Here is a 24,540-nt window from a genome sequence, read left to right as displayed (position 1 = left end):
TCGGCTGGTGCTTTCTCAGCTGATTGCCCCCCTCTGTTCTGCTGCAGTTCCCAAGCCAGGGCGAGCGACAGCCACAGCCTGGGGAGTGAGGCAGTCTCTTAAACCCCTGGATGCATCTCTCTGTGCCTGCAGCTATTTTCCCTCATTGAATGCTGGGATTTATCTAGTGGATTGGCTCCGTTATTTCTTGGGCCGGTTGCACCAGTGTAATTCTGGAGCGGCTCCATTGAAATGATCCCAGTGCAACTAAGAGCAGAATCCATCCGGCTCCCCAATTCTGATCTTCTGTATTAGAAGAAATGTCAGGGAAGCCGCTCTCTCACCAGCGTGCTGCCCTTACACCCCAGTGTGGGTGACAGGTTCATTCCTGGGCTCGGAGGAGAGCACAAGGCAAGTTCCAGTAAATGCTGATGTGTCCAGTGATGTTTCTGCCCAATTCCCTGAAAACACCAGGCATGATTTTTGAGCCCCTATTTTAATCAGTTTGGGCCAAAAGCTCCACTGACTGGTCAACCAAGTCACGAGGAATCTCAGGGTACGTCTGCATGGCCATAGAGCTGTGGCAGGCCTGGGTTCAGCTGACTCTGGCTCATAGCACTAGAAAATTGCAGCTATTTGGGGATCAGGCTGGAGCCCACAAGTGGGGAGAGTCTCAACGCCCAGGCTCAGCGCAAGCCCAGAGGTCTTCACTGCTGTGTTTAGGCTCGTGGGGCTCGGACTGCAGGGCTGAGTCAGCTGCTCCAGGCTCTAAGACTCAGTGCTGTGTGGTTTTATCACAGTATAGCCACACCCTAGGGGAGCACGTAAGGCCAGCCACCTGAGAGGCAGAGGGAGCCATATCCCTTTCACAGAGGGTTTGGTGTCCCGTTGATGCCCCTTTCAAGACAGCAGCAGAAGTCAAGTTTCGTGTATTCTCGCTCCAGCCCCCACCCAATGATTCTGCGGCAGCTGCACTGCAGCTCAGCACAGAATCTGTCCCCTGGTGTCAATGTTACACCAGCTCCACCTTGGCAGGATGCTGATGGCCATGATCCCTGTGTAAATCAGAGTGACCCCACTACAGTCACTTATCAAAGTGGAGCTGAGGCCAGGCACTGGCTATTTAAAAAGAGATGCTAATGCTAGGCTGGGGAAAGCCGCTGGTGTAACGGCCCTGGAGATCTGCTTCTCCTCAGAGTGGCAGCGGGCGCTCGGTACCCGGCTGACGTGCCTCGGCTCAACTGTGGGGCTGAGCGAGGAGTTTGCTTTTCATGGTGCTCTCTGCCCATTGGCCCCAATTCTTGGACTGCCAACAACACAGCCACCGGTGGGGGCTTTGGAATGACGTTTATTTGTATGGAACTTGCATCATGTTCCGTTCCCACAGGCCACTAAACAGCTATCTGAGGGCAATGACTTTTGGTTGCTGCAGAGGGGGACGGGATTTGAACCAGCGAGCTGGGAGTGAAGGTTATGTAGGAGGAAGGATGAGCTTGGGGTTAAGGCTCTCAGGTGGGGCTTATAAGGCCTGGGTTCCAATCCCAGTTCAGCCCCAGACTCCCCCATGAGGGGCAAGTCACTGCCTCAGTTCCCCACCTGTGAAGCAGGAGTAATATGACCCCAAGATAAATCACCCCCGTTTGTCAGGTGCCCACACACTGGGGAATGGGCCCCTGGATGGAGACTGCCATTCCTTCTCGGACCCTGCAGGCTGCCCTGCCACCTGGACCCAGGGATCCACCTAGGCCAGTAGCAGTAGCTAGTACCCGCTGCTTAAGGTGGAAGGTTCTGGGTAGGTGCCTATCACGGCACTTGTTTACAAGGCTACAAAAGTGAAACTCTTCCCTCCGCCCCAAAATGACTGAAACTTAAATGACAACTGCAGTCTGTTCAGGCAGAGCTGCTTCTCTGTCTCTCAACACTGCTGCTGGCGCCTCCAGGGGAAAATCCTAATTAGCTGGTAAATAGAACCAATCAAAGAGCTGACCCTGGATCCTGTTCATCTTTCAGCTCCTAAAACAAGCTGACAATGTTCATTTCACTGAAAATCCGAAGAACCCTGTGGAATTAAAAATTTGAATGAAGTGAAAAAAAGTTGCCCCTTCGTTCAAAGTTTTTCAGAGAAAATCCTTCCAGCCCTATTATTCGCCTGACAGTGGTGCCTCCATCAAAGCCACGGCCTCACCGTGCCAGGTGCAGTACAAAACACCGTAAGAGACACACTCTCCCCTGACGAGTTTGCAGTCTAAATGGATACAACTGACAATGGCACGATGGGCATAGAGCAAGTGTGTAGCAGAACCAGGATTAGAACACAGCTGGCCTGTCCCCTAGGCCACTGCGCTAGCATTCAGACTGGTGGTTTTCAACCTTTTTTCATTAGCAGACGCCTAAAACATTTGGAATGGTGGGGCAGACCCCTTTGGAAATCTTAGACATAGTCTGCAGACCACTGGTTGAAAACCACTGCATTCGACCATAGCCTTTCCTAAGGTGAATTTAAAACCCTCAGTGGAGGAGAACTCAAGCTTGCAATTGTAGCAATTGCAACGTGTTTCTCAGCTGAAAAGGAATGACCCCAACCAAGGTCACAGTTCAGCTCGATGAGGGAAGGGCACTGGGCATGAAACAGCTGTTGCTAGAAACATGCCAGAGCCAGAGCGATTTCTGTAAGACTTGGCATCCAAACCAAATGTTCTGCCACCGGCCGCTACTGAATTTTAACCGAAAACGGCCTGAAAGGAGCCCGGATTCTTTCTCTGCACTCACAGAGCCCCAGGAGACTGGGACCCAAGAGACTGCAGCCTGTGATTTACACGGCCAGATTAAGAAGTGAAAACATTCCCCCTTCCAGAAACATGCAGCTAACTTCAGGCCCCAGCTCCAGCAAAGCAGCAGGGACGATAGGTTTAAGTTTCACTTGGAAGCGCCAGGTAGGAAAGTGGCGACTCAGGAGTTGGCTGTTTCCCAGCAGGATGGGAATGAGGGTATTTATACCATGGAACGAAGAGAGAAGGGGAGATCTCGTGCTCCCACGGGGCCAGAGAAAAAGGGGTATTTGTACCCAGAGAGAGAGCGGGAAAGGGGGCATTTTCCAGGGCTGTCGGAGGTCAGCTTTATCAGCCAGGGAAATGAAGTGGCAGCCAACGCCGGCAGGGCTGAGAAGGCCAAAGATTCCTTATGGAAACGCTTTGCTACTGACGTTCTGTGGCTTACGAGCAATCAGTGCTTCCCTGTTTCCATACAACCCGAGGGACATAAACTCTCTGATCTCTGTTCATCCGCTCGTGTCATTCAGAAGCAAAACAGCAGGTCTGGGATGAGGGGCCGGGGGTGGGGTTGACGACAGTGGGTTTCACTCATTGGATTGAGCTTTTCCAATAAGCATTGGTTTTTACCAGCGTTCTTCCTGCAGCAGAACAAAGATGCTGCAAGACGCTCTTTATCAGGGCACAAAACCTGTTTGTGCAGGCAATTTGGGAGCCTGAGCTGCTTGCAAGCCCTTCCTCTGCCTCCTTCAGGCTCCGTGATGCAGGCAGTAACATGCATGTGTTTCATGCAGTTGGAAAGTTAAGGCCAAGCAGCTTGTTGCTGTGCTAGGCCCATCTTACCCCTGCTAGCAACGGAGCAGGCACTTATCTACTCTTGGTTCGCTTGCAGGGTGAAAGGGGAAATACTCTAGGCCTCTAGGGTAGGAAACTGTTTGAATCACTGAACCAGCAACGGGTCCGGTCCTAAGCGAGTGAGGGCCTGGTACAGCCCTCCCCGCCCTCTGGGAGCAAGAGGACTAGGCCTGAGTTGTAGAGTTCTGAGCCAGAATCATCAAATTCTGGGAGATGGGTGGGGTGTCCTCGATTTCACTAAAAGAAAGCCAGATGGGAGGGACTGAGGATTACTGACTAGCACCCCAGACGGGGAGTCAGCAGACCTGAGATCTGTTCCTAGCTCTGCTACTGGCATACTGCATGACCAGGGGGAACTCACTTCATCTCCCCGTCTCGTCCCACCTAGTAAGACTGTAAGCTCTCCAGGTCAGGGACTGTCTCTGCACAGCACCTGGCACAATGGGTCACCAAGCTCAGTTAGGGTTTCTAGGCCCTCCTATAATGGTGATGTTCTGCTTTCGCTCTCAGCCTCCTAAAAGATTTGGGGGTGTTTAGAGATGGCGTTCTGGCTTGGGTGCATCCTTAATATTTGCACGTTCCATGCTATTTCTAGGCACTATCCACCCACCCAGAAGAGATCTCTTCTCTCCTCTCCCACCCTGCTTTGAGGAAAATCAATATTCTTCTCATCTTACTGATGGGGAAACTGAGGCAGAGCGCGGGTTAGTGGCTTGTCCACGATTACATCAGTGCCACAGCTGAGCAAAGGACCTAGATCTCCTCGTGCCTTTAAGACCATTGAGGGATCCGTGGTTGCCATGAAACGTGCTAGGATAGCTAATGAGAACAACAGAACTATGGATTGAAGAAGTGCCTTGCAGCCCAAGAGTTGGGAGCACTTTATGAAGGTAGGAGGCCAGGTACCATTATCCTCACTTTTCAGATGGGGAAAATGAGGCCCAGCGAGGGTCCTCATCACTTACTAGTCCAGGAGCACCCAAAATGCGCCAGGCGCTGTACAGAGATCTAGGATGGCCTGGCCTTTGCCCTGGAATGCTTCCATTCTAACCATCCACCCAAGTCAGTGGCAGAGGCGAGTGCTAGGCGTGGTGGTTGGGCTGCATGCTTAGGACTTGGGCAGCTTGGGTTCAAGTCTCTTTGCCACAGCTTTGCTGCATGACCTTGGGCAAGTCACTTTGCTCTGTTATATCGTCCCTGTTGTACTCTGCCCTAGCTCACAGGGGTGTTGCAAGGAGAAATCCATGAAAGAGGGTGAGGTGCCCAGGCACCATGGTAATAACAGAGGTCAGATGAGCATGTGAGCTACAGCAGAAGCTAGGTCAGGGGTGGTCAACCTGAGCCTGAGAATAGGGTGACCAGACGGCAAGTGTGAAAAATCAGGATGGGGGTGGGGGGCAATAGGCATCTGCATAAGACAAAGCCCCAAATATCGGGATTGTCCCTATAAAATCAGGACCTCTGGTCACCCTACCTAAGAAGGAGCCAGAATTTACCAATGTACATTGCCAAAAAGCCGCAGTAATAGGTCAGCAGCCCCCATCAGCAAGTCCCCATTCCCTGCTGCGCTTTGGTGCCGCCTCTTGGCTTCCCTAGCTGCTGTCGCCATGGCCTTACAAACCAGCAATGGAGGCAGGAAGAGTGGCTGGTGGTGGTGGGCGTGGTGCCACAAGTCCGCAGCGGCGGGCAAAGAAACTGATTAGACTGTGGGTGTCGGTCCTGTGCACCCTAAAGGTGTCCCCCAGTCACCTGACAAGCCAAGGGTTTGGACGGCTGCCTCCTCGAGAGCATGCCCCCCGCCTGGAAGGTTTGCCCAGCTGCTGACTATGCTGTCTTGCTGTGGTCTCACACATAAGCTTTAGTGCGGTCCCTCGGGCCATCAATCTGGCACCTTTAGAGCATATGACCAGTCTCAGAAATGAGCACCCAAAACTCAAAGTCTGGGAAAGGGAAGGGAAATGAACACCAGGGAAATGGAGTTACACCTCTACCTCGATATAACGCTACCCTCGAGAGCAGGGCCAGCTTTAGGCCAGTTCCACCAATTCCCCCAAATTGGGCCCCGCGCCTAAGAGGGCCCTGTGCCCAGTGAGAATCCTTTCCCTGGCTAGAGGTGCCTTTTTCATTTTTACTCACCTGGCGGCACCCCGGGTCTTCGGCAGCACTTCGGCGGTGGGTCCTTCAGTGCTGCCGAAGACCTGGAGTGAGTGAAGGACCCGCCGCTGAAGTGCTGCCGAAGACTCGGAGCACCACCCGGTGAGTACAAGCCCCACGTCTTTTTTTACATGTGTGTGGGTTTTTTGTTTTTTTTTCTCATCCCTGCCGGGGCCCCTTCAAAACTGTTCGAATTGGGCCCCACGCTTCCTAAAACCGGCCCAGCTCGGTAGCCAAAAAATCTTACTGCATTATATGTGAAACCCCATTATATCGAACTTGCTTTGATCTGCCAGAGCGCACAGCCCCGCCTCCCCGGAGCACTGCTTTACCACGTTATAGCCAAATTTGTGTTATATCGGGTCGCATTATATCGAGGTAGTGCTATTTACCATTGTGCTATGGAAACGAATGTAAATGTTGTGTTTTGCTGAGTCAAGAGGGATGCCCTGATCGGATGCCTCCATACCATCAGCTGCACCCGAGATCTTAGCACAACCATGTAGAGTGGCCAGACAGCAAATGTGAAAAATTGGGATGGGGGTGGGAGGATACTAGGAGCCTATATAAGAAAAAGACCCCAAAATTGGGACTGTCCCTATAAAATCGGGACATCTGGTCACTCCAGCACAATGGCTGATTATTTCCAATGCTGGAAACTTAGGCCTAATCCAAAAAACCCCATGGTAACCGCTTTCCATCTGAACAATAAAATGGCTAATACCAAACTTGATATGCACGGGGCTAGTCCAAAGTATCGGCGTTACACTGGCCCGGAGTTTGACCTCTCAACAGCACCTTGAGAACAACCGCAGTAAGGTCAGGTCTCGTGTCATGCTTATCAGAAAATTGGCCGGAACATCATTGGGCTCCAGTCCGTGGACCTTACAAACCACAACAGTTGCCTTGGTATGTCCTGCAGCTGAGTATTGTGTGCCAGTGTGGTCTCACAGCAGTCACGCTAAACGCCTAGGCACTCAACTCAAGAATGCCATGTGCATAGTGTCAGGGATGTTCAAATCAACTCCAGTCAACTAGCTCCCAGTCCTATCGCACATCCAGCCTCCACACATTAGAAGAGCTGCTCAGACATCTCACTTTCTCAACTAGGTCACTGCAAACGCGAGGGCCCCGCTGCATGATGACCTGCAGAACCCGCCAAAGATGAGATTAAAATCCCACAACCCTTTGTGGAACTGTATCAAGACCCTTACGCCCAACTTCGATGCCGAGGCTCGCTGGAGAGTCACATGGAGCATTTTGACCACTCAAAACAAACCGCTCGTCGTTGATCCTGCTGAGGAACCACCGGATTTTGATTTGTGCAGATTGAATCACATCAGGTCGTCTCATGGGAGATGTGGACAAACATCTTTAAAAGGAAAATGAGGCAAACACCTGTATGCGACGGTGATCACCAGGCACAAACGATGGAGCACATCATAGCTGAGTGTCCCCTTCGTTCTTTTGCCGAGGGCGTGCAGGATGTTCACCAGCTCATTCCTGCGGCAATGTGCTGCCTATCAAACTTAGATATAAATGTGTAGCTGTTGCTACCTACCCAAGCCATACGAAAGAAGAACCAGATAAACGCTTTCTTTGTAGATGATGGACGAACCCCTGCAATTTTATTATGGCAGGGTAAGTATCTGTAATGAGGACCACACATACATTTCTAAGACGTAAAACCTGAAACAATTCTCAGCAAACCACAGGCCTGTAACCTGCACAAGGAAGAGCTCCCCAACCCCAGCACCACACAATTCCAGGCCCAAGGTTTACCGTCATGCTGGGAGGTGTTCAGACGAGGGGTAAGAGGAACCGAAGGCCCGATCTACTCTTAAAAATTACATCGACGTCACTATATCGCCCAGTAGGGTGACCAGAGAGCAAGTATGAAAAATTGGGACAGGGGATGGAGAGTAATAGGCACCTATATAACACAATGCCCCAAATATCGGGACTGTCCCTATAAAATCGGGCCATCTGGTCACCCTATTGCTCAGGGCTAGGAAAGATTTTGCACCCTGAGTGCTGTAGCTAGGTTGTCCTGACCCCCTGGTGTAGACACAGCTAGGTGGGCGGAAGGATTCTTCTACTGACCTAACTAATGGCCAGATTTTCAAAAAAATGTATAGGGATTTTCAAAAGCACCTAGGCACCTAACTTCCATTGATTTCAATGAGGGGCATCCGAAAATTCCACAAAAATCCCACCTTAAAGTGTCTCTGTACCTTTCAAAATCCAGCCCTAAGGGCCCAGATCACTTGTGAAAATGGAACTTGGGTTCCTAAGTCACACAGTCACCCTGGATCAGGGGTGGGCAGCTGAGGTGGGCCGCATCCAGCCCACTAGAGCATTTTATTTGGCCCGCTGACCAGACGAAGCAGAGGGGAGGAGGCTGCCAGCAGGAAGAAGAAAGAGGTGAGAGGCGGCTCTTCCTGCTGCCTGGGGGTGTGGCGGGGGCAGCTTCCCAGTCTCATTCGGGGATGGCACCTGCCCAGGAGTTACCGAATGGCGGAGGGGGTCACTGGTGGCAGGGACCATGGCAGAGGGCATGGACTCATCTGCCTTCCCGGGGATTATGGGCGGGCAGGTGGATGTGACGTGGCGCCCCAGATATCAGGACTGTCCCTATAAAACCAGAACATCTGGTCCTGCTAATTTGAATGAAGTTACGTATGGGGGATAATCAGCCAGGGATGGGCAGCTTTAAGATCACAGTGGGCCACAAAATCCACAGAACCCTTTGGTGGTCAAGGAAGGAGCAGCCTTTGCTGTCCTGGGGCAGCTTGCCCCACCCCCCCCACCCCAATCCTGATTTTTCACACTTGCTGTCTGGTCACCCTAATTCCAATGGCTCATTAAAGGCCTGAGCCTCCTTTGCGCATCTACCTGGGAGCCTAAGGATGCCTCGAGTGGGTGCAAATCACACTTGATGACTCCTTGATGCTGCTGGAGAGATTTAAAGGGGCCTTAGCATGACTCAGAATCTGGCCCTGTGGGTTTTGCATAAAACCCTCAGAATCAAAAGAGACGCTGACACGAGTGGAAAGTCTGAGATCTTGTTGCTAGTTGATGTAGCCAGTTCAGGTCAACCCTATATACCTCCCATCGAGGCTTTACCTTGACTGGCTACATTGAGGTAAAATACAGCGCCTGGTCTCCACTGGGCTTTTACACCAATTTCACTGTCTCGCTGTAACAGAAATGCAGCTGAGACCACTTGCCCAAACGTACATTCCTATAGCCATTTCCTGCAGCGGCAGCCGGGGCGTTTGCCCCTCCCTCGGACCAATCAGTGAGTTGTAAGAGCCAGGCTGAGAGTAATTTCTGCGATGCTTGCAGAGGTGGGAATGAATTTCACACCTGTCTGGGTGCCAGTCAGCTGCAGATAAAGGACCTTAGTGCCCTCGGGAGCTGACAATCAGAGCCAATTATAACCCGACTGACCTGCCGTGACATTAAAATGCCCAGCAGAGTTCATCTCGTCCAGGCAGGATGGCGATTTTGCATGGCTATGTGTGGCTGATGTGGAAAGATCACTATTTTACAGCTCTGGAGGTGATAATCTGTTGGCCCTAACAATCAGACTAGCAGTTGCCCAAATTAACCCTTATTACCTGATTCAACTGTATTTTCATGTACAAACTACAAAAGGAATAACACATCTCCCACTGAGAGTCTGTGGACAGTACATTCTAAAAAGCTCAATAACTGGAAACTGGGGGGGGGGTCTCCCATATCTCCTCTTTGCCTCATTTTTCTGACCACATTCTATTTTCTTCTCATTAAAGGCCGAGAGTCACAGATTCTAGGTCATCCGCTCTCAAGCCCCAGATTAATGAAGCTATTCTACGTCGATGGTCTGGGGCAATGAACTAAAATAGATTAAGGACCCAGTGGTGCCTTGGTGAGTTAAGATTTGTTTGCAGAAATATTGGTGCTGATACCATGAGAAAATTGAACCAAATCTGCCATGGATGGACCCATTCTTGTGGGAGGGTTTCAGCCTGGTCCCCCGACATCAGTGGGAGTTTGGCTGCTGATTTCAGTGAGATCAGGACTGAGGGCTGAGAGTTCATGGATGGGCCACAGGGAGCTGCAGGACACACCTGTGCGCTCTATGACCTGGCTGAAAACGACAGGCCGAAACGTCAATTGTCTGCCAATGCCAAGAGACCAATCGTACTCTAGCCCTGCCTGCAGAGGGAGGGAGCCCAATAGAAGATTTCCAGGCAGCTATGGGGCATCCACAAGAGACAAGACAGTTTCTGTGGCTGTCACGTCACGTGGCCACTGTTCTGGTGGAAGTCCATGCAGAGCCCACCATGCCCCCACACTGGATATAGACTGCTATGAGTGTCACCAGACCCAGCCTCCTCTCCCCCAGAGACTGAGTGCGCTGAGTTCAAAGTACCCACCGTCTCTACTAGCTCAGACCTCACGAGCCCTGGATCGGGACTCAAGCCCTCACCTTAGGACGAGCTATCACTGGGTCACCAGCCCTGGCTCTGGCTTTTAATCAGCATTCTCCTCCCTTAGCTGGAGATTACCAGCTCCTGCCTCCTCGTGCAGCGCAGCCGGGCCAGCGCATGTCCTGCCTAGATCTAATGGAAGTGATATTTTCATTAAACGCCATATGGCAACTGTTACTAATATCCTGGTTTCTGCAGGTGGCTGGGCAGAAGGTACGTAAATCTGGTATATTTCTCTTTTCCAAGGGGCCAGCTGCCAGGGAAGCATTATCAAGCTTTGTGTCTAGGACAGGGTAGCAGTAATGAGATGCGTTTTATCTTCACTGAGCACTTAACTACCGAATAGCAACCCCCCAGCACCCAGTGGTCCCAGACCACCCCCCGTCCCGATATTACCCAATTACCCCCAGATACAGCCAGCAATGATCATGCTCATATGTCCAGGCCATCATGTGAGCAGTAGTCTTAGAGTTTATGGGGCACCAAGCTGATGAGGGGCAGTAAGGAATAGGGCTTTTGAGGACCGGCTCTTGGCTTCCCTGCACCTCCAGCCCTACAACTAGCTAGGACACTGTACAACCACCCCTGGGGGATGGAGAGGGACCCTGGACAAGCTGACTGCTGACAGCCAGGATTCTAGGGTTACTACCTACAATACATTTTACATGTGGGGAAACTGAGGGAGAGAGCCATCAAGTGATTTGCCCAGGGTCACAGAGGAGCATGTCAGAGCCCCGGTTAGGATTTGGGACTTCCTGGCTCCCATGTCAGCATGCAACCTGCTCAATCATGACTCTCTCACCATTCTTCCTCGCAAACCAGGCTCGGGATCGATGTTTCACTTTGAAGATTAGAACTCCAAAGTGGTATTTTTTAGGCTTACTGAAACCAGGGCTCACAAGGTGTGTCCTGACTTTACGTCAGCAAAAGGGGCAGCCTGGCGCTTTCCAGCACTCAGAAAGGCCCATTTTTCTTCTTGACAGCGATGATCTGTGGGTGTTTAATGACATACGGTTCTGTGCTACAGACACTGTCTCTTTTCAGAGTACAGCATCACTGCATTCCCAGCTCAGACAAAACAATCACTCATCTTCCCTTTGTAATGGCTCTGGCCTCGTCTCAGCTGCTCATGCAAAGATACCCTGGTATGAAAAATGCATTGTCAGGCGCTTTTATGTGTAATGTGCTGGGGGGGAGGAGTGGTATCAGGATGAGGATGTTTTCATTAAGCACGTTTATTAACATTGCTAGAGGAGCACCGCAAAATTCCACTGGCATCGACTTGCCTGTTCCCACCTGTCACCGCATGGGCAAGGATATTCTTAACGAGGTGAGTGCAACAGAACCGACTACTGGGAAGCAAGGATGGTCTTGCAGCTAGTCCAAGAAAAGGAGACTGGGAATTGGGAATGTATTGCCTGCTCTGGGGTTTATTGCCTGCTCTGGGCAAGCAAACGTGGGTTCAAAGGCCACATAAGCGTGTGTGTGGATGGTGGTTGGGGAGGTTGGGCCAAACCACGCGTGAGAACACGCGGGATGCATGCAGCACAGACGTACTCTGTTTTACCTTGGACGTCTCCATCTAAAGTCTGTGGTTGTGGTTGACTGAGCCCTACATTTTCAAAGCAGTGGGTCAACAGAGGTGCTGCCACAATCTCTTTTGAAATGGCCATGAATTTGCAGTACCCAACCTCAGGCACCTGGGACCTTATTTTAAGAATCACTGAACCCTCCTCCCATCCTGGGCCCACTGGAGTCCATGTGAGCTGCGGGGGCCCGGGAGCTTGGAAAATCAGGCCCAAAGAGTGTTAAGTTGGACACCCAGAACTGAGGCTGCCAGATGAGGCCACTGTGACCAGTGTAGCTCTTGACCTTTCTGTGCATCAGTTAATCAGCTGTAAAATGGTTGTAAGCCTCATAGGCCAGGTAGGCATTAATCCATTGATCACAGAATTGTAGCACTGGAAGAGGCCTCCAAAGGTCATGGAGATCCATTCACCCGCTTTGAGGCAGGATCAAGTACATCTAGATCATCCCTGACAGATGTTTAACCTGTTCGTAAAAACCAACACTTATCTCCACCAGCTAGAGGGCAAAGACTTTTTTTTTTTTTTTAAAGAGATGAGTGAAGCAATTTTCATGAAGGGCTCTGAGATCCTCAGGTGGAAGGCGCTGGAGAAATACAACGTGTTAGGGGAACCTGATGCTCCTTTCCAACGGGTGTTAAGTTACACTGAGGTCCACTTCAAGGCTCCTTTACACTGGCAGAGTGACGTAAAGAGGCTTTGGTGTAAAAGAAATCAGGCCTGTAATGTTTTCATCCCCCTCTTCTGCCTGGGTTAATTGGCTACCATTGTGATTTTGCAAGGTGGTGCCCAGCGAGTTGGCAAAGTGCCATGAGAGCCTTTGGGATTAAAGCATTGCATAAATGCAAATGATTATTGTTAACAGAAATACTTAAGCCTGCAGGTCCAATATCATCCTGCCGAGACAGCAGCAACTTGTGAACACGTCTGTGTCGTCACTGGCTTTCAATGAGGATACTAAAGGCTAGGGTAGGATTACCTAGATACAGCTGTGATTGAAATAAAGCTCAGTCAATCATTTCTCCCAGGGCCTTCTCCCATGTTGTGTGTTTAGTTCAGGAGGCTGCAAGATGTTTGTCTTTCTTTATGTAGGTTGTTTTTCCTGGGTGTTTGTTTTTTGAAAGGATCTGGTTTGGGTTAAATTGGGCTTGATCCCGCAAAGCACGGAGCTGTTCCTAAAAGGTGCTGCGCCCCCACAGCTCCTAACAGAAGTTGGTGGAGGATGCTCAGGATTGGGCCCTCGATTTTCACATCACAAAGGTCCAGAACGGTGCTGCCACAATGAGCCCTCACCCAGTGGGCTGGCAAATCTGTGGGCAATCCCCCGTGTGGCACAGGCACCGAGAGCGTTTCCAGCTGTTCCCCTTGTGCCGCCTTTGAAAAATCTGGCCCTCCGTATCAATGTGAAGATTTCACTTGCTTTGCATTGCAAGTGCCCGGGCATGATCACATGGGCACTTGCAGTTCACATAGGGCCTGCTGCAGCAGTTGAAATAAATAGAAGTCCAGCCCCGTAAGGAGTGCAGGATCGAGCCCAGAACTCAGCACAGTCCTAGGATGTCTGGTGGATAACCCTGGTATAGAATGTGAACTCTCAGACATTCCTCACGCTCGACCCTTCATCCTTCCAGGGTAGATCTGCATATGGTTCCAGGCAGCTTACTGGGTGCAGATCTTTCTGATGAAACCTTTAATAACCAAGCTCCCATTTGCTCTACGTGGACTTTAAAGATCCCAGAGCACTTTTCTTAAGAGCAGGGGGTTGCCTCAGTTTCCTTAGTCAAAATCGCCCCTTTTCCTCACATTGTATCACTAGGTGACCCTTGCGGTCCCCTCTAACTACTATGATCCTATGATTTCTTCTGGATTGACACTGGCGTAGCTGAGATCGGAATCTGGCCCACTGCTGGGGAGAACTCAGGGAGGAAGGTTGCAGTACGAATGTCAATTCTTAACCTTGCCAGTTCTTAAAAGTGTGCAGCACAGCAAGGGTTATTGTTGGTTAGGGAAATAGGAAATGTATCAAAATTGTCTACCTGCTAACCATTCTCAGAGCCCTTTGCCACCTTGATCCCAGCTATGGAGTGAACCCTTTCACTCCACCCTATAGGTCAGTCTGCCAGTCAGACGAGTGCTCCCTATGTATCATGAGTCTAATTCCATCCTCAGTTCAATGTAAATCTTCTTGTGCTTGCAAACCGTTTTACTGGATTACTTGACTATGGGGAGGGGAAGGCATTTCACTTTCCAAAGCTCCTACTGGTGAAGATTTGACCTTGGTCCTGTCCAAAGGGTGATTTTTCTCTTTCTGTACTAACCCTAGCACCTCTGTGATGCCTTTCATCTGAGGATCTCAACGTGCCCTGCTCAGAATAATGAATTAAGCCTCTGTGAAACAGGGAAATACGACCCACGTTTTATAGGCAGGTGCTTATGGAGGCCTGTCTTTCAGCCATGCTATGCATTTAGGTAGCCTAGTTTGACAAGCTTGGCCTAAAGGAACTGCCTCAGATCGGTGGTCCTCGTAAACAGAACCCAGGAGTCCTGGGTCACGATTTTTAAAAAGCCTAAAGTCAACTTCCTAAGTCCACATTTAGTTGCATAGATAAGTGGCCTGTTTGTTTTGTTTTTTTCCAAAGGACTGAGCGCCCAACAGCTCCCCATGAAAACAGCTGGGGCTGTTGGGGCTCTGTGCTTGGGGAAACCAGATGCCTTATCCAGGTGTCTAAATATGGATTAACCTTATCTACCCAGGCCCAGATCCTCACAGGTATTTAGGTGCCTAACGCCCACTGAAATCAATGGGAGTTGGCACCTAAATATCTTTGGGAATCTGGGCCCCTAGTCTGTAAATGGGGGCCTGCGTGACTTGCCCAGTGTGTTAGGAACAGAACCCAGGAGTCCTAGCTTACTGTTCTCAGGAAGGAACCAGAAATAACTCCCTTCCTTCACTGGGACATTCACGTCTTTTGGCCTGTGTCCCAGCTTCCTGCGGTCTCTGCACAAACGCTCCGTCTCCTGCTCTCAGAAGCATCTCCCCAAACCAACGCACATTAGCTGCTACCCACACGCACGCTCTCCCTGTTGTACCAAGGACGCTTCCTGCTGGGCTGGCATTTTAATTCGCGGGGAACTGTTCCCTTTGTGATGGATGAGACATGAAGACAGCCTGGCATCTGACAGGAGGTGAAATCCAGCAGGTGGCCGGGTAGTTAAACTAATACGCCATTTATTTTAATTCTCGGGATAGCAATTACTGAGCGAGAGGCACGTTTAGCACTCCAGGGCAAGGGGTGTTTTAATTATGCACGAGGCAGAGCTCTCCAGGCTGACAATGCCTCTGTCATGTGTGCAAGAAATAAAGCCTCACTTTGCCTCTTTAATGAATCCCTGGGAGTACAAGGGAGCCTGAAATAGTTGCAGAGAGAGACGTTCGCCAGAGGTGGAGGACACAGACACACGTTCCGAGACGGTGAGTACCCAAACCTGCTGTGATCTTAGGGAACGTCCTCACTTGGAGCTGCGGGTCTGATTCCCAGCTCAAGGTGACCTATCCAAGCAGCAGGAGGGGCTGGCCACCCTAGGATGTGCCTGTCCAAGACCACAGGTATCCTCACAGGCATCCCGACCCCAGGCCCCTGGAAGAGAGCTCAGGAAACACACATTGGGGGTGACCTGGCCTGGTTCTCCCTAAGCTCCCCTGGCACAAACACCCTGGCCCTGATTCTGATCTCACATGCACTGGTGCAATTTCAGCAATGCACTGAGGTTTCCTGTGTTCGGAGGGGGAAGAACCATTCCTTCCTTCTGATTCTCAACAAGGCTTGGTGGTGCATCCAGGCTGCTCCCATTCCCTTCTGAGTGGGAGGCTTAGCCAGTCATTTCTGGACCCTGGGCCAGGGCTGCTGCAAGGCCCCAGCGCACGCCCTCAGGGAGTGTTATTGCTCCCATTTTACAGAGGGGAAAAATGAGGCAGAGAGATGGTAATTGACTTGCCCAAGCTCTCGCAGTGAGATTGTGGCAGGGGCAGGAATGGGGAGACCCAGCCCTGTGTCCAGTCCCAGCACCCCCTTTCCCATGGGCACCCCTTCACGGAGACTCTCTCAGGGTCCTGGTCATGCTTTACTCCATTGTAACAGGTTCTCCTTTTCTGGGCCCCTTTCCCTTCTAGTCTCTTCCATGCGAGAACCCCAATCAGGCCTGCCCTGTGCTCCAGGGTCCTGTTTCTCAGCGAGGGCTGCTTCCCTCTTTCCCTCTGCCATCAGTCCTGTGCAGACACGCCAAGCCGCAGGACCTGGTAGCCTCACCAGGGTGCACTGCTCCGGGTACCTGACATAACACCTCTAGCCACCCACTTGGCAGGCAGGATCTGACAGAGCACATCTCTGCCGTTCTGACCCATCCACGATCTCATCCCACTGGGTTCACAGTCCACACGAGACCCGGGAGGCTGGGCTTCTGCTTGCTTTCCGGTTCACAGATCGGCCGCCTCGGCCCTTCGAGCCGCACAGAGAAACGCCACCAGCAGCAAAGCTGCTGGGGAGGGCTACGGGGAGGCTTTCACAGAGTTAATGCTTTAGCCTCTGCAGGCGAGACTACTAGGGGCCTTTGGAATTCTGATGCTCTTTTTTCATTTCCCCGACTCTGCGGAGTCTCTCTGCAGCCCTTGATAATCTGCTCCACCTGATGACACACGCAGCCCACATATTAACCTCCCGCTACCTCCTAATGCTAGTGGTCGACGATGGCTCTAATGCTGCTGTCCTGAGAGGCCTTTCCTGTTGATCTGATCTCCCTGCGAGACGGCGATATTCTGAATCTATTATGGGGCTGCCACAGGGCATCTGTCGCTGAGCATAGAAGGGGAAGGACAGAAAGCCTTGGCGGGCTCCAGAGAGAGCCACCCTCTCTGCCCGTTTTGGTGCCAGGCCTCATGATCCCAGTGAGCACTGCCATCTACCTATTCGCAAAACAGCTAGAGCAGTAGCAGGTGAGAGCTACCCAGGCTCGCTGTCTTCACCCTGGTCTGGACAAGACCCACCTTTCAGCCTAGGAGGTAGCTCAGTGCCTTAAGACCTGTTCCACCTTGGCATGTTCTGAGACTGCCGACAAAGGGGGCTCTGATGTGGAGACTTGGCCACTAGGGAGAGCTTGGCAGCGATTAAGGTGCCAGCCTGGGACTCACAAGGCCTGGGTGTAATTCCCAGCTCTGCCACAGACTCCCTGGGTGACCTTGGGCAAGTCACTTCCTCCCTCTCTGCCTCAGTGTCCCATCTGTACAATGGGGATAACGGCCATGCCCTGCCTCACAGGGTTGTATGAAGATAAACATGACAGATCAGGAGCTGCTCGGACATGATAGTGATGGGAGCCATGTGAGTACAACCGCCAGGAAGCGCACCAGCCGTCAGATGGTTATGGGCTTTGTCACAACCAACCAGTGATCTAGAGGCAAAAGAAGGTGCTGTATCCTGTGCCCAGAGCAGCCAACCCCCAGAATCATTGTTCTGAACCCAGTCACTACTTCAGTGCGAGATCCTCAGAGTTTGAAAGGGCCAGTAGCCGTATTAAACCTTAGCTAGAGTTGACTCAAGGAACAAATGATCTTTGGTTAATGAAGAGACCTTTAAAATATACCAACATATATATCTTCCCCGGGGCTTTGCAGCCAAAGTGTGGGCCCCTGGGAGCTGCCACTCCCAAGACTCCTATGATCTGATAAGCACCAACTGTCCCCTCCCCTTGGGGAAGAGAGAGGAGAACAAATGGGACCCCCCCAACTCTTCCCCGTGCTGCACTACAGGATATAATTGCTGCTGACAGGTGGAGCCATCCCAGGGATGTGCAAACCGAACACCAGTCTAGTGATGCTGTTATGGTCCATAATGACACCCCGACCCCGGCTGGAGGGATGAGCTCAATAGGCAACGCATGCAGTTTGGAATGGCAATGCTCCCTGGATGCACAGCTTCAAACCCTACCAAGGCTGTCTCAGCCCTCCCGCCTTGGGAGGTAGCTATACCGAGTCCCATGCACCTGACCGTGTGAGGGTCTTTCAGACGAGCCTTGAGAACTGAGCTCCTCCTGGCTGGCGGTCAAAGGTCCCCAGGCTATTTCTGAGGGAGGACACGGGGGGGTCTCTAACCAGCGTTTTCCCTCCCACCAGCACTGCATGGCACACTGCGTGCTGCCCCCTGCCTCAGAGGCAGTTGCGTTTCTGGTGTGCTGTTCGTATAGGGCTTCATCCTGCTTCCCACTGAAATCCATGCCAGCTTTGCCATTGGCTGCAATGAGAGCAGGGACCGACCAATGCAACTTCAACCTAGGTGGCTTCAAGTGTCTGAGTTTGGCATTCGGTTAGATTGTGTGGAAGGTGCTGGGCAGGATTTCAGGGCAAGGAAGGGGAGAGGGAAGGAAATGAAAGTACAGAGGGGCCCCACCCATGAGGACTCTGTGCAGAGCCCTGGGACCTCCATTAGGTGCTGCTCCAAGTGGCACTGAGATACTCCAGAAGAAGCCATCTAAGGTGCCCCAGCAAGGAGACATCATGGAGAGCAGGGTGAGGGTTTAGAGAAGCAGAGATTGAGGCAAAGCAAAAGGATGTGGAGAAGCTAGAGAGAGAGAGTGTGTGGCAAGGGGACCACTGCAGTGGTGCTACCAAGAGCCACTGTGAGTAGCATGATGTGGGGACACCCTGACGGACGGTGCATGGTGAGAACACAGACCGGGAAGAGCAGTGCACAGAATGCAGTCAGGGCAGATGTTTGTAGGGGACCCAGAGATCCAGCTCAGTGCATGAGGTGAGCCCTGTATGTTCAGATTGCAAAGCCAGGTCCCACCCCTGGGACAGGCATGTCCTCTCAAACCCCTGGAGCTGAACTGAAGCGACCCACAGCTGGGGCACTGTGGGATCCATCGCACACTTTGATCTGCACTGCCGTAGTGTGCAGCCAGTGCCAGAGTCTATTTCCTATGTCCCTGGCTGCCTGGGGAGTATAAAATGCCCACTTGAATCTACCGGGCAGAATTTCATCCCTTTATATTTAAGCCTAGAGGCATCAGGGCTTCTAACTGAACAACGGCCACTGGGATTCCTCATGACAGAGTATAAAAGAAACAGTCATTATCTTCCTCTCATTATTCCACTGTGTCTAACAATTCCCTCTGCTGGGTCTCATCTTGCTAACGGATGGCAATGGGCTTGAACTGAAACCTTGGATCGGAATGCGCGCACGCTGGGCGATAAGACATTGACCGTCAGGGAAGTGACTCATTGTTGACAACCATCATCAATAACAGCTCAGAGGAAAAAGCAGGAATTGCCAGACAGGAGCAGACCATTCGAAATCCTGTCTTCAGCAGGGTCTAGCACCACTGTGGGGCCAAGAAACTCCAAAGTGAACAATTATAGAATTACCTGCCCACGGGGGGAGTCTGCCTAACCACCATCAGTCAGGGGGTGGCTTATGCCCTGGAGCCGATCTCACCTCACCTGAAAGTTCCTGCTGCTGGAATCCTTCAGTCAGTGATTATTTGCAGTCACAAGAATGCCCGCTAGCACTGAGCTGAGCCTGACGCCACAACGCAGCCCTGCTGGAAAATCCCACTTGAACTAGTGAGTCCAGAGATGCTAAGCACTCTCAACGTAGAGTAAAGTCAATGGGACCCGTAGCTGTTCAGCACCTCTCAAGATCAGACTCTATGGCTACGTCGACACTGCAAAAAAAAACAACCCAACACCCCAGAAACCTGGCAACGAGTCTCAAAGCCCAGAGCTACAGACTCGAGCTCGCATCATGGCATCTATGGTGTAGATGTTCCCATCTGGGCTAGGGGCAGGCTCTGAGACCCACTTCCCTTGCTGGGTTTCAGAGCCCAGGCTCCAGCCTGAGAGGGAACGTCTACGCTGCTCTTTTTAGTGCCATCGCCGGACCCGGGCTCTGAGACTCACTTAGAGCAACTAGATGGCAAGTGTGAAAAATCGGGACGGGGGGGTGGGGAATAGATGCCTGTTGTAAGAAAAAGCTCCAAAGATCAGGACTGTCCCTATACAATCAGGACATCTGGTCACCCTAGACTCACTGCTGCTAGGAGTTTGGGGGTGTTTTTTGGCAGTGTAGACGCACCCATGGGTACTCCAGCTACACTCAAGTGGAAGGTGAATTTCCAGCTGGGGTAGCCAGATGCGCACTAGCTAGTGGGCTCACAATAGAAGTATAGTCACCGTGGCGGTGTAGGTGGCAGGACAGAGCAGCCACCCAGTAAGTCCCTAGCATCCCAGGCAAGACTGTCCTTGGGGAAGCAGCTAGCCATCCCGCTGCCTTCACCCCCATGACTATGCTCCTGTATTTAGCCACTAGGTCAGTTAAAGCTAGTGCACACACGTCTACCTGAGCTGGTAATAACACCTCCAGCTTGCGTATAGATGGGATCTTAGCGGGTAAAGACTCTAACAACCACTGCAGTAATCCCCGTCATTACTAAACCAAGAAGTTCTGCCTAGAATCAATATTCCAACAAAACAACCTCCCCACCTGCCAAGGTACTGCTATGGGCCAAGGGCCGAAAGCCTGGATCCAGATTCTAAGCACCATCACGTTAGGGGATGTTCAGCTCTGGGGGGGGTTCGTTTTGGTTCTGCTCCAATAAAAATATTTATGCTCGGTGGGAGAGGGAGGGGAAGGGGGAAAGTATCATTCCTCTCTGCCAGAATTCTGGAAAAAAGCAAATCTAGTATTAGAGGGGCAGCCGGGCTGATCGCAGATAAGAGCAGCTCTCACTAGATTATTTGAACTTTAATACAGAACAGGCCAGCCCTGCCTTTCACTTCCCATCACGGAAATTAAGCAGTGATTTATACAGAGGGATGGGACGGGGGAAGATGACCAGAGAAATTACCCGTCTGCTAGGTGACTCTAAATGTTCGAGGCCAGATCTTCAGCTGGTGTAAATCATCACAGCCAACAAAGCAATGGCCATTCACATCAGCGGAGGATCTGATTCTCAGCCAGGAGAGACATCTTTTCCTCCCCTCTTCCTCTATGTCTTTGCATTTTTATTGGCTAATGACATTCCAGTGCACTATTTAACTTGGTCCAGAGCCTCAACTTGTGTGGAGTTTCCTCCATCCCTTAGGGATTTCCCCCATAAATCACTGGATTGCAGTACATCTCAACATCAGTCATGACTTACTTTTCGTAGTCCGAGTTATCCTTGTCACAGCGCGTGTCCTTGTGTTTCTCCCAGTCTTTGCCATGTTTGCAGGTGGTCAGGGAGATGATCTCCTTGCCATTATGGATATGGTGTAATGCGTTCCTGGTGTCAGAGCCAATGCCAGTCAGGTACCTTTTCCCTTTAAAAGCCAACATGTACTTTTTCTTAGGAGGCACAGAGTTCTGGTACAGCCAGCCTCTCTCCCCACCCTTCTGAGGATGCTCCTTTGAAAACAAGGGAATGGAGATATCAAAGCCAGGCCTGAAGTTCTCAACATAAAAACTTGCCTTGGCCAGGATGGCCTGTCCAATGTCAAAGCCCAGATCTTCGGTGTAATTCGGCCAGGTGCCTGAGTAAAGATTAAATATCAGATGGTTTCGGCCGTCATTCCATAGAGGGAAACCTTGGATTTTATCGTTGATGTTGTGGACATACTGGATGGAGAGATGATCTCTATCCAAAGTATCAATATTTAGGATAAAGAGGCAGGCTTCTTCTGGGTTGGAGGTGTAGTATCGGGACTCCTCAATGGATGTGATTATTTTGAGGTAACTTTCTGACACCGGGTCCTCTCTCTCCATGGGGTAGACAAAGACCTTGAAACCATGTTTCTCACACCTGGAAAAATCAAAGCAAGTTTCCATGCGGCACCTGCTATGCTTATAAATGTTAATTCTTGACTCCCTTCTGGCTTTGGCGGATTGTTTGTGGTGGCCTCCATCGCTCTGAAGTTCTTCGGGATCTGCAAAGCTCTTGAGGAGGGACCTATCCGTCCAGCGGGGCCAGTTCTTCAGCACTGTGGCTTTCTTTCTGGAGAGGAAGGCCAGTCGTCTTATTTGGTCTCCTCCAAAGAAGAAAAGCAGAAGCCAAGAGGCAAAGAAAGTTATGAAAATGTATTTCTTCCTGGTCTGCATATGTTCATCTGGAACCCTGACTCCTCATTTGAACCAGGAGGAGGTGAACTTAGTCAGCAGGTAGATTCAGAAAGGAAGATCATTCCGGTGGGCTCAGAATGGAGGATTGCAATCCAAAGTCCACTAGCCAATGCCAGCTTCCGAACTGGAGTGGGAGCAATTAGGAGCATGTGTTTTGTATCCTGTCTGTTTCGGGACTTCGGAGCACGGTATTAACCCTGGAGGCTCTTCCAGCATTTCCAGCACCGCACACATCAAATTGGACTCTTCTTGCTTTTCTTATATAAAATCCATTCTCCCATAGAGATTTAATAGCAAAACATTAAATAGAAAAACATTCGTTTCTGTACCCTTCAATTTCTTGACGCCGTATAAGATTTCCAAACTCTCTGATTCTGTCTTCTACAACGCAATACTTATTTCAGCATGAAATTGGGTTAAGCAACAACCATTATTCTACCACTGCTTGGCCTGGCTCTTAAACCCCTGGAGAGAAAAGTTACACCATACCTTTCTCTTGGGTTAATATTCTGTGTCATTTTAATCAGCTCCCAAACGCTTCTGTATCTTAGTTCAGATGTAGGATTTTTTCCCCCAGCCCCTTCCGACTTCTTCTCTATGTATCAAAAGTTTACACTTTCCTGCACGCAGCAGATAAATGTCTCTTTGAGTGGCTCATTCTAACGCTCTCACTTAGAAAGCTTTTCCTTTCCACTTCTGCCAGCTTTTAATCTCAGTCTCCTCTTTACCTTCAATGGTCCATAGATAGAGATCACCGCTTCCACTGCCATTGAAGAGCTTCAATAGAGCAGCCGGGATTCCAGTCTCCTGTCCTTCGATTGTTCTGTCTGTAGAGCTTTGACTTCTAGCTTCTTGCTGGGTTTGGGGAGCATTTCCAGTTAAAGAGATGGCAGTGCTGAAAGCGTGGCCCCCTGCCCTTGCCGCAAATGATCAAACCACCTCTTGGTCACTCATTGATCAGAGTTATACTGCCATCCTCAGCCTCATTAGAGAGTCTTTGGAGGTCTTTTAGGAGTAAGCTCTCTGCTCTTTCTGCCTGTTATTAAGCTCTCTCTTTCTCTTTATCCCCTTTGGTTTGCCCTTTCTCGCTGAGCGGAGAGTTATTTCTGTATGTGTATGGGGGGGGTTATCTCTCACTTCTCTGGGTGTATGAAGAACTATGCTCTCTCGTCTTCCCTTATGTAATTAGCCCCCTCTACCTCTGTGTGCATGTATGGCATGTACATATTTATATACATATGTCCTAGTTACTGTACACAGTCACCTTTCTCTGTTTCCGTGCCCCTCCTCTCTAATCCAGGATTCATTTCTTCTTGCTCTCCACTCACCTTCTCTTCTGTCACTCTCTATTAAACCACATTTATCTCGTTTCTCCCCAACCCTCTATGTTTCTCTTGCTGACTACTTATCCTGATCTCTTTCTGGGTATGTATCTGGCTTGATCGCCTTGCGTCTCTCGGTACTTCTGTTTATTTTGGTCTCTTCCTCTCTGGGTGTCTATCTTGCAATCTCGCTTTCTCTATTTATTTTGATTTTCCCTTTCTTTCTGATCCCGCTGTGCTTATTTCTAGCCACCAATCCAGGTCTAGTCATCTATTTCCCTACTTGTGTTCTCTCCATCCTCCTCCGGCTGCCAAGCAGCAGCTGTTACACAGCGTTCTAATGCCCCTTTCACAACATTCCATCCCGGCCCCGCCCACTCGGCTCTCATTCGTCCCCCAGCTCCTCAGGGGGCGGGGCTTCTACTTAACTCCTTCTTAACCGAGCCTCAAAAGAGGGGAGGGGCAGGGAAAGGTTCAGGGCTTGCTCTCCGATTGGCTGTTAGGCGGCTGCCCGCAAGAAGGGGCTCTGCGAACCTACGTGTGCAGCAAATCCCAAGGCAGCAGCGTCTTCCCTGCTCCTGTCTCATCTCGTCCCCATAGTGGTGCAGCTGCCCTCTCCAACAGGAGCTGCAGGATAGTCCTAACAGTGATTCATATATAGGGGGAATCCAGGGGATTCATTCTCCACCTGCACCCCTTACAGGGATGTGATTGGCGTAGGGAAGTGCCAGGGGGATCTTCTCTCCATCCCCCCAGCCAGAATGGAATCAGACCTGGCTTTACTTAGAGAGAAAGCTAAATAACCCCCACCACCTCCACCTGACTTCATAGTGATTTGCTTGTAAGGGGGATTTTCCCCACGCCCTGCCACCGAAGAGTCCTGGCAGTGATTTATTCTTAGAATAGGATGAACAAGAAAAATTCACACACCCTTCTGCATCTTAGCCATTCATTGTGGGCAGGAAGATGGAAAATATCCTGCGTAGCCTCTGAGTATTCAGAGCAGAGATCTGGTTGTAGGAGAAGCAGGGAAGTGTCCCCATAAAATGTCTTTTGTCAGGGAGGGAGAATGCCAGGAAATCTAACCCTCTCCCCCCTCTCTTACCCCCACCACACAGACACTCCTGTAGCCTTATCAGCAATTTCTTTGTGCTCCCCTCTGGCAGCCACTGTGCCAGCAAATTTGGAGCCTGCTGCTGATTACAAAGCTCTGGGCACAGCAGGAGAGAGAAAGAATCAGCTCTCAAACT

General features: G+C 50.8%; 1 protein-coding gene across 1 annotated transcript in view; it reads right to left on the bottom strand.

The window, feature by feature from the left end:
• EXTL1 (exostosin like glycosyltransferase 1) overlaps positions 1-23,601 on the bottom strand; it is a 47,099-nt gene extending 23,498 nt beyond the window's left edge. Inside the window, exon 1 of the mRNA XM_050931984.1 lies at positions 21,013-23,601. Within this exon, the coding sequence (XP_050787941.1) occupies positions 21,013-21,947 (935 nt within the window). The 5' untranslated portion in view covers positions 21,948-23,601. The remainder of the gene's footprint in view (positions 1-21,012) is intronic.
• Positions 23,602-24,540: the final 939 nt, after the last annotated feature.

This window comes from Gopherus flavomarginatus, chromosome 22 (assembly GCF_025201925.1).
Source record: "Gopherus flavomarginatus isolate rGopFla2 chromosome 22, rGopFla2.mat.asm, whole genome shotgun sequence".
Classification (NCBI taxonomy): domain Eukaryota; kingdom Metazoa; phylum Chordata; order Testudines; family Testudinidae; genus Gopherus; species Gopherus flavomarginatus.
The sequence above is the reverse complement of the archived record's forward strand: the minus strand, read 5'-3'. Positions and strand labels throughout refer to the sequence as shown.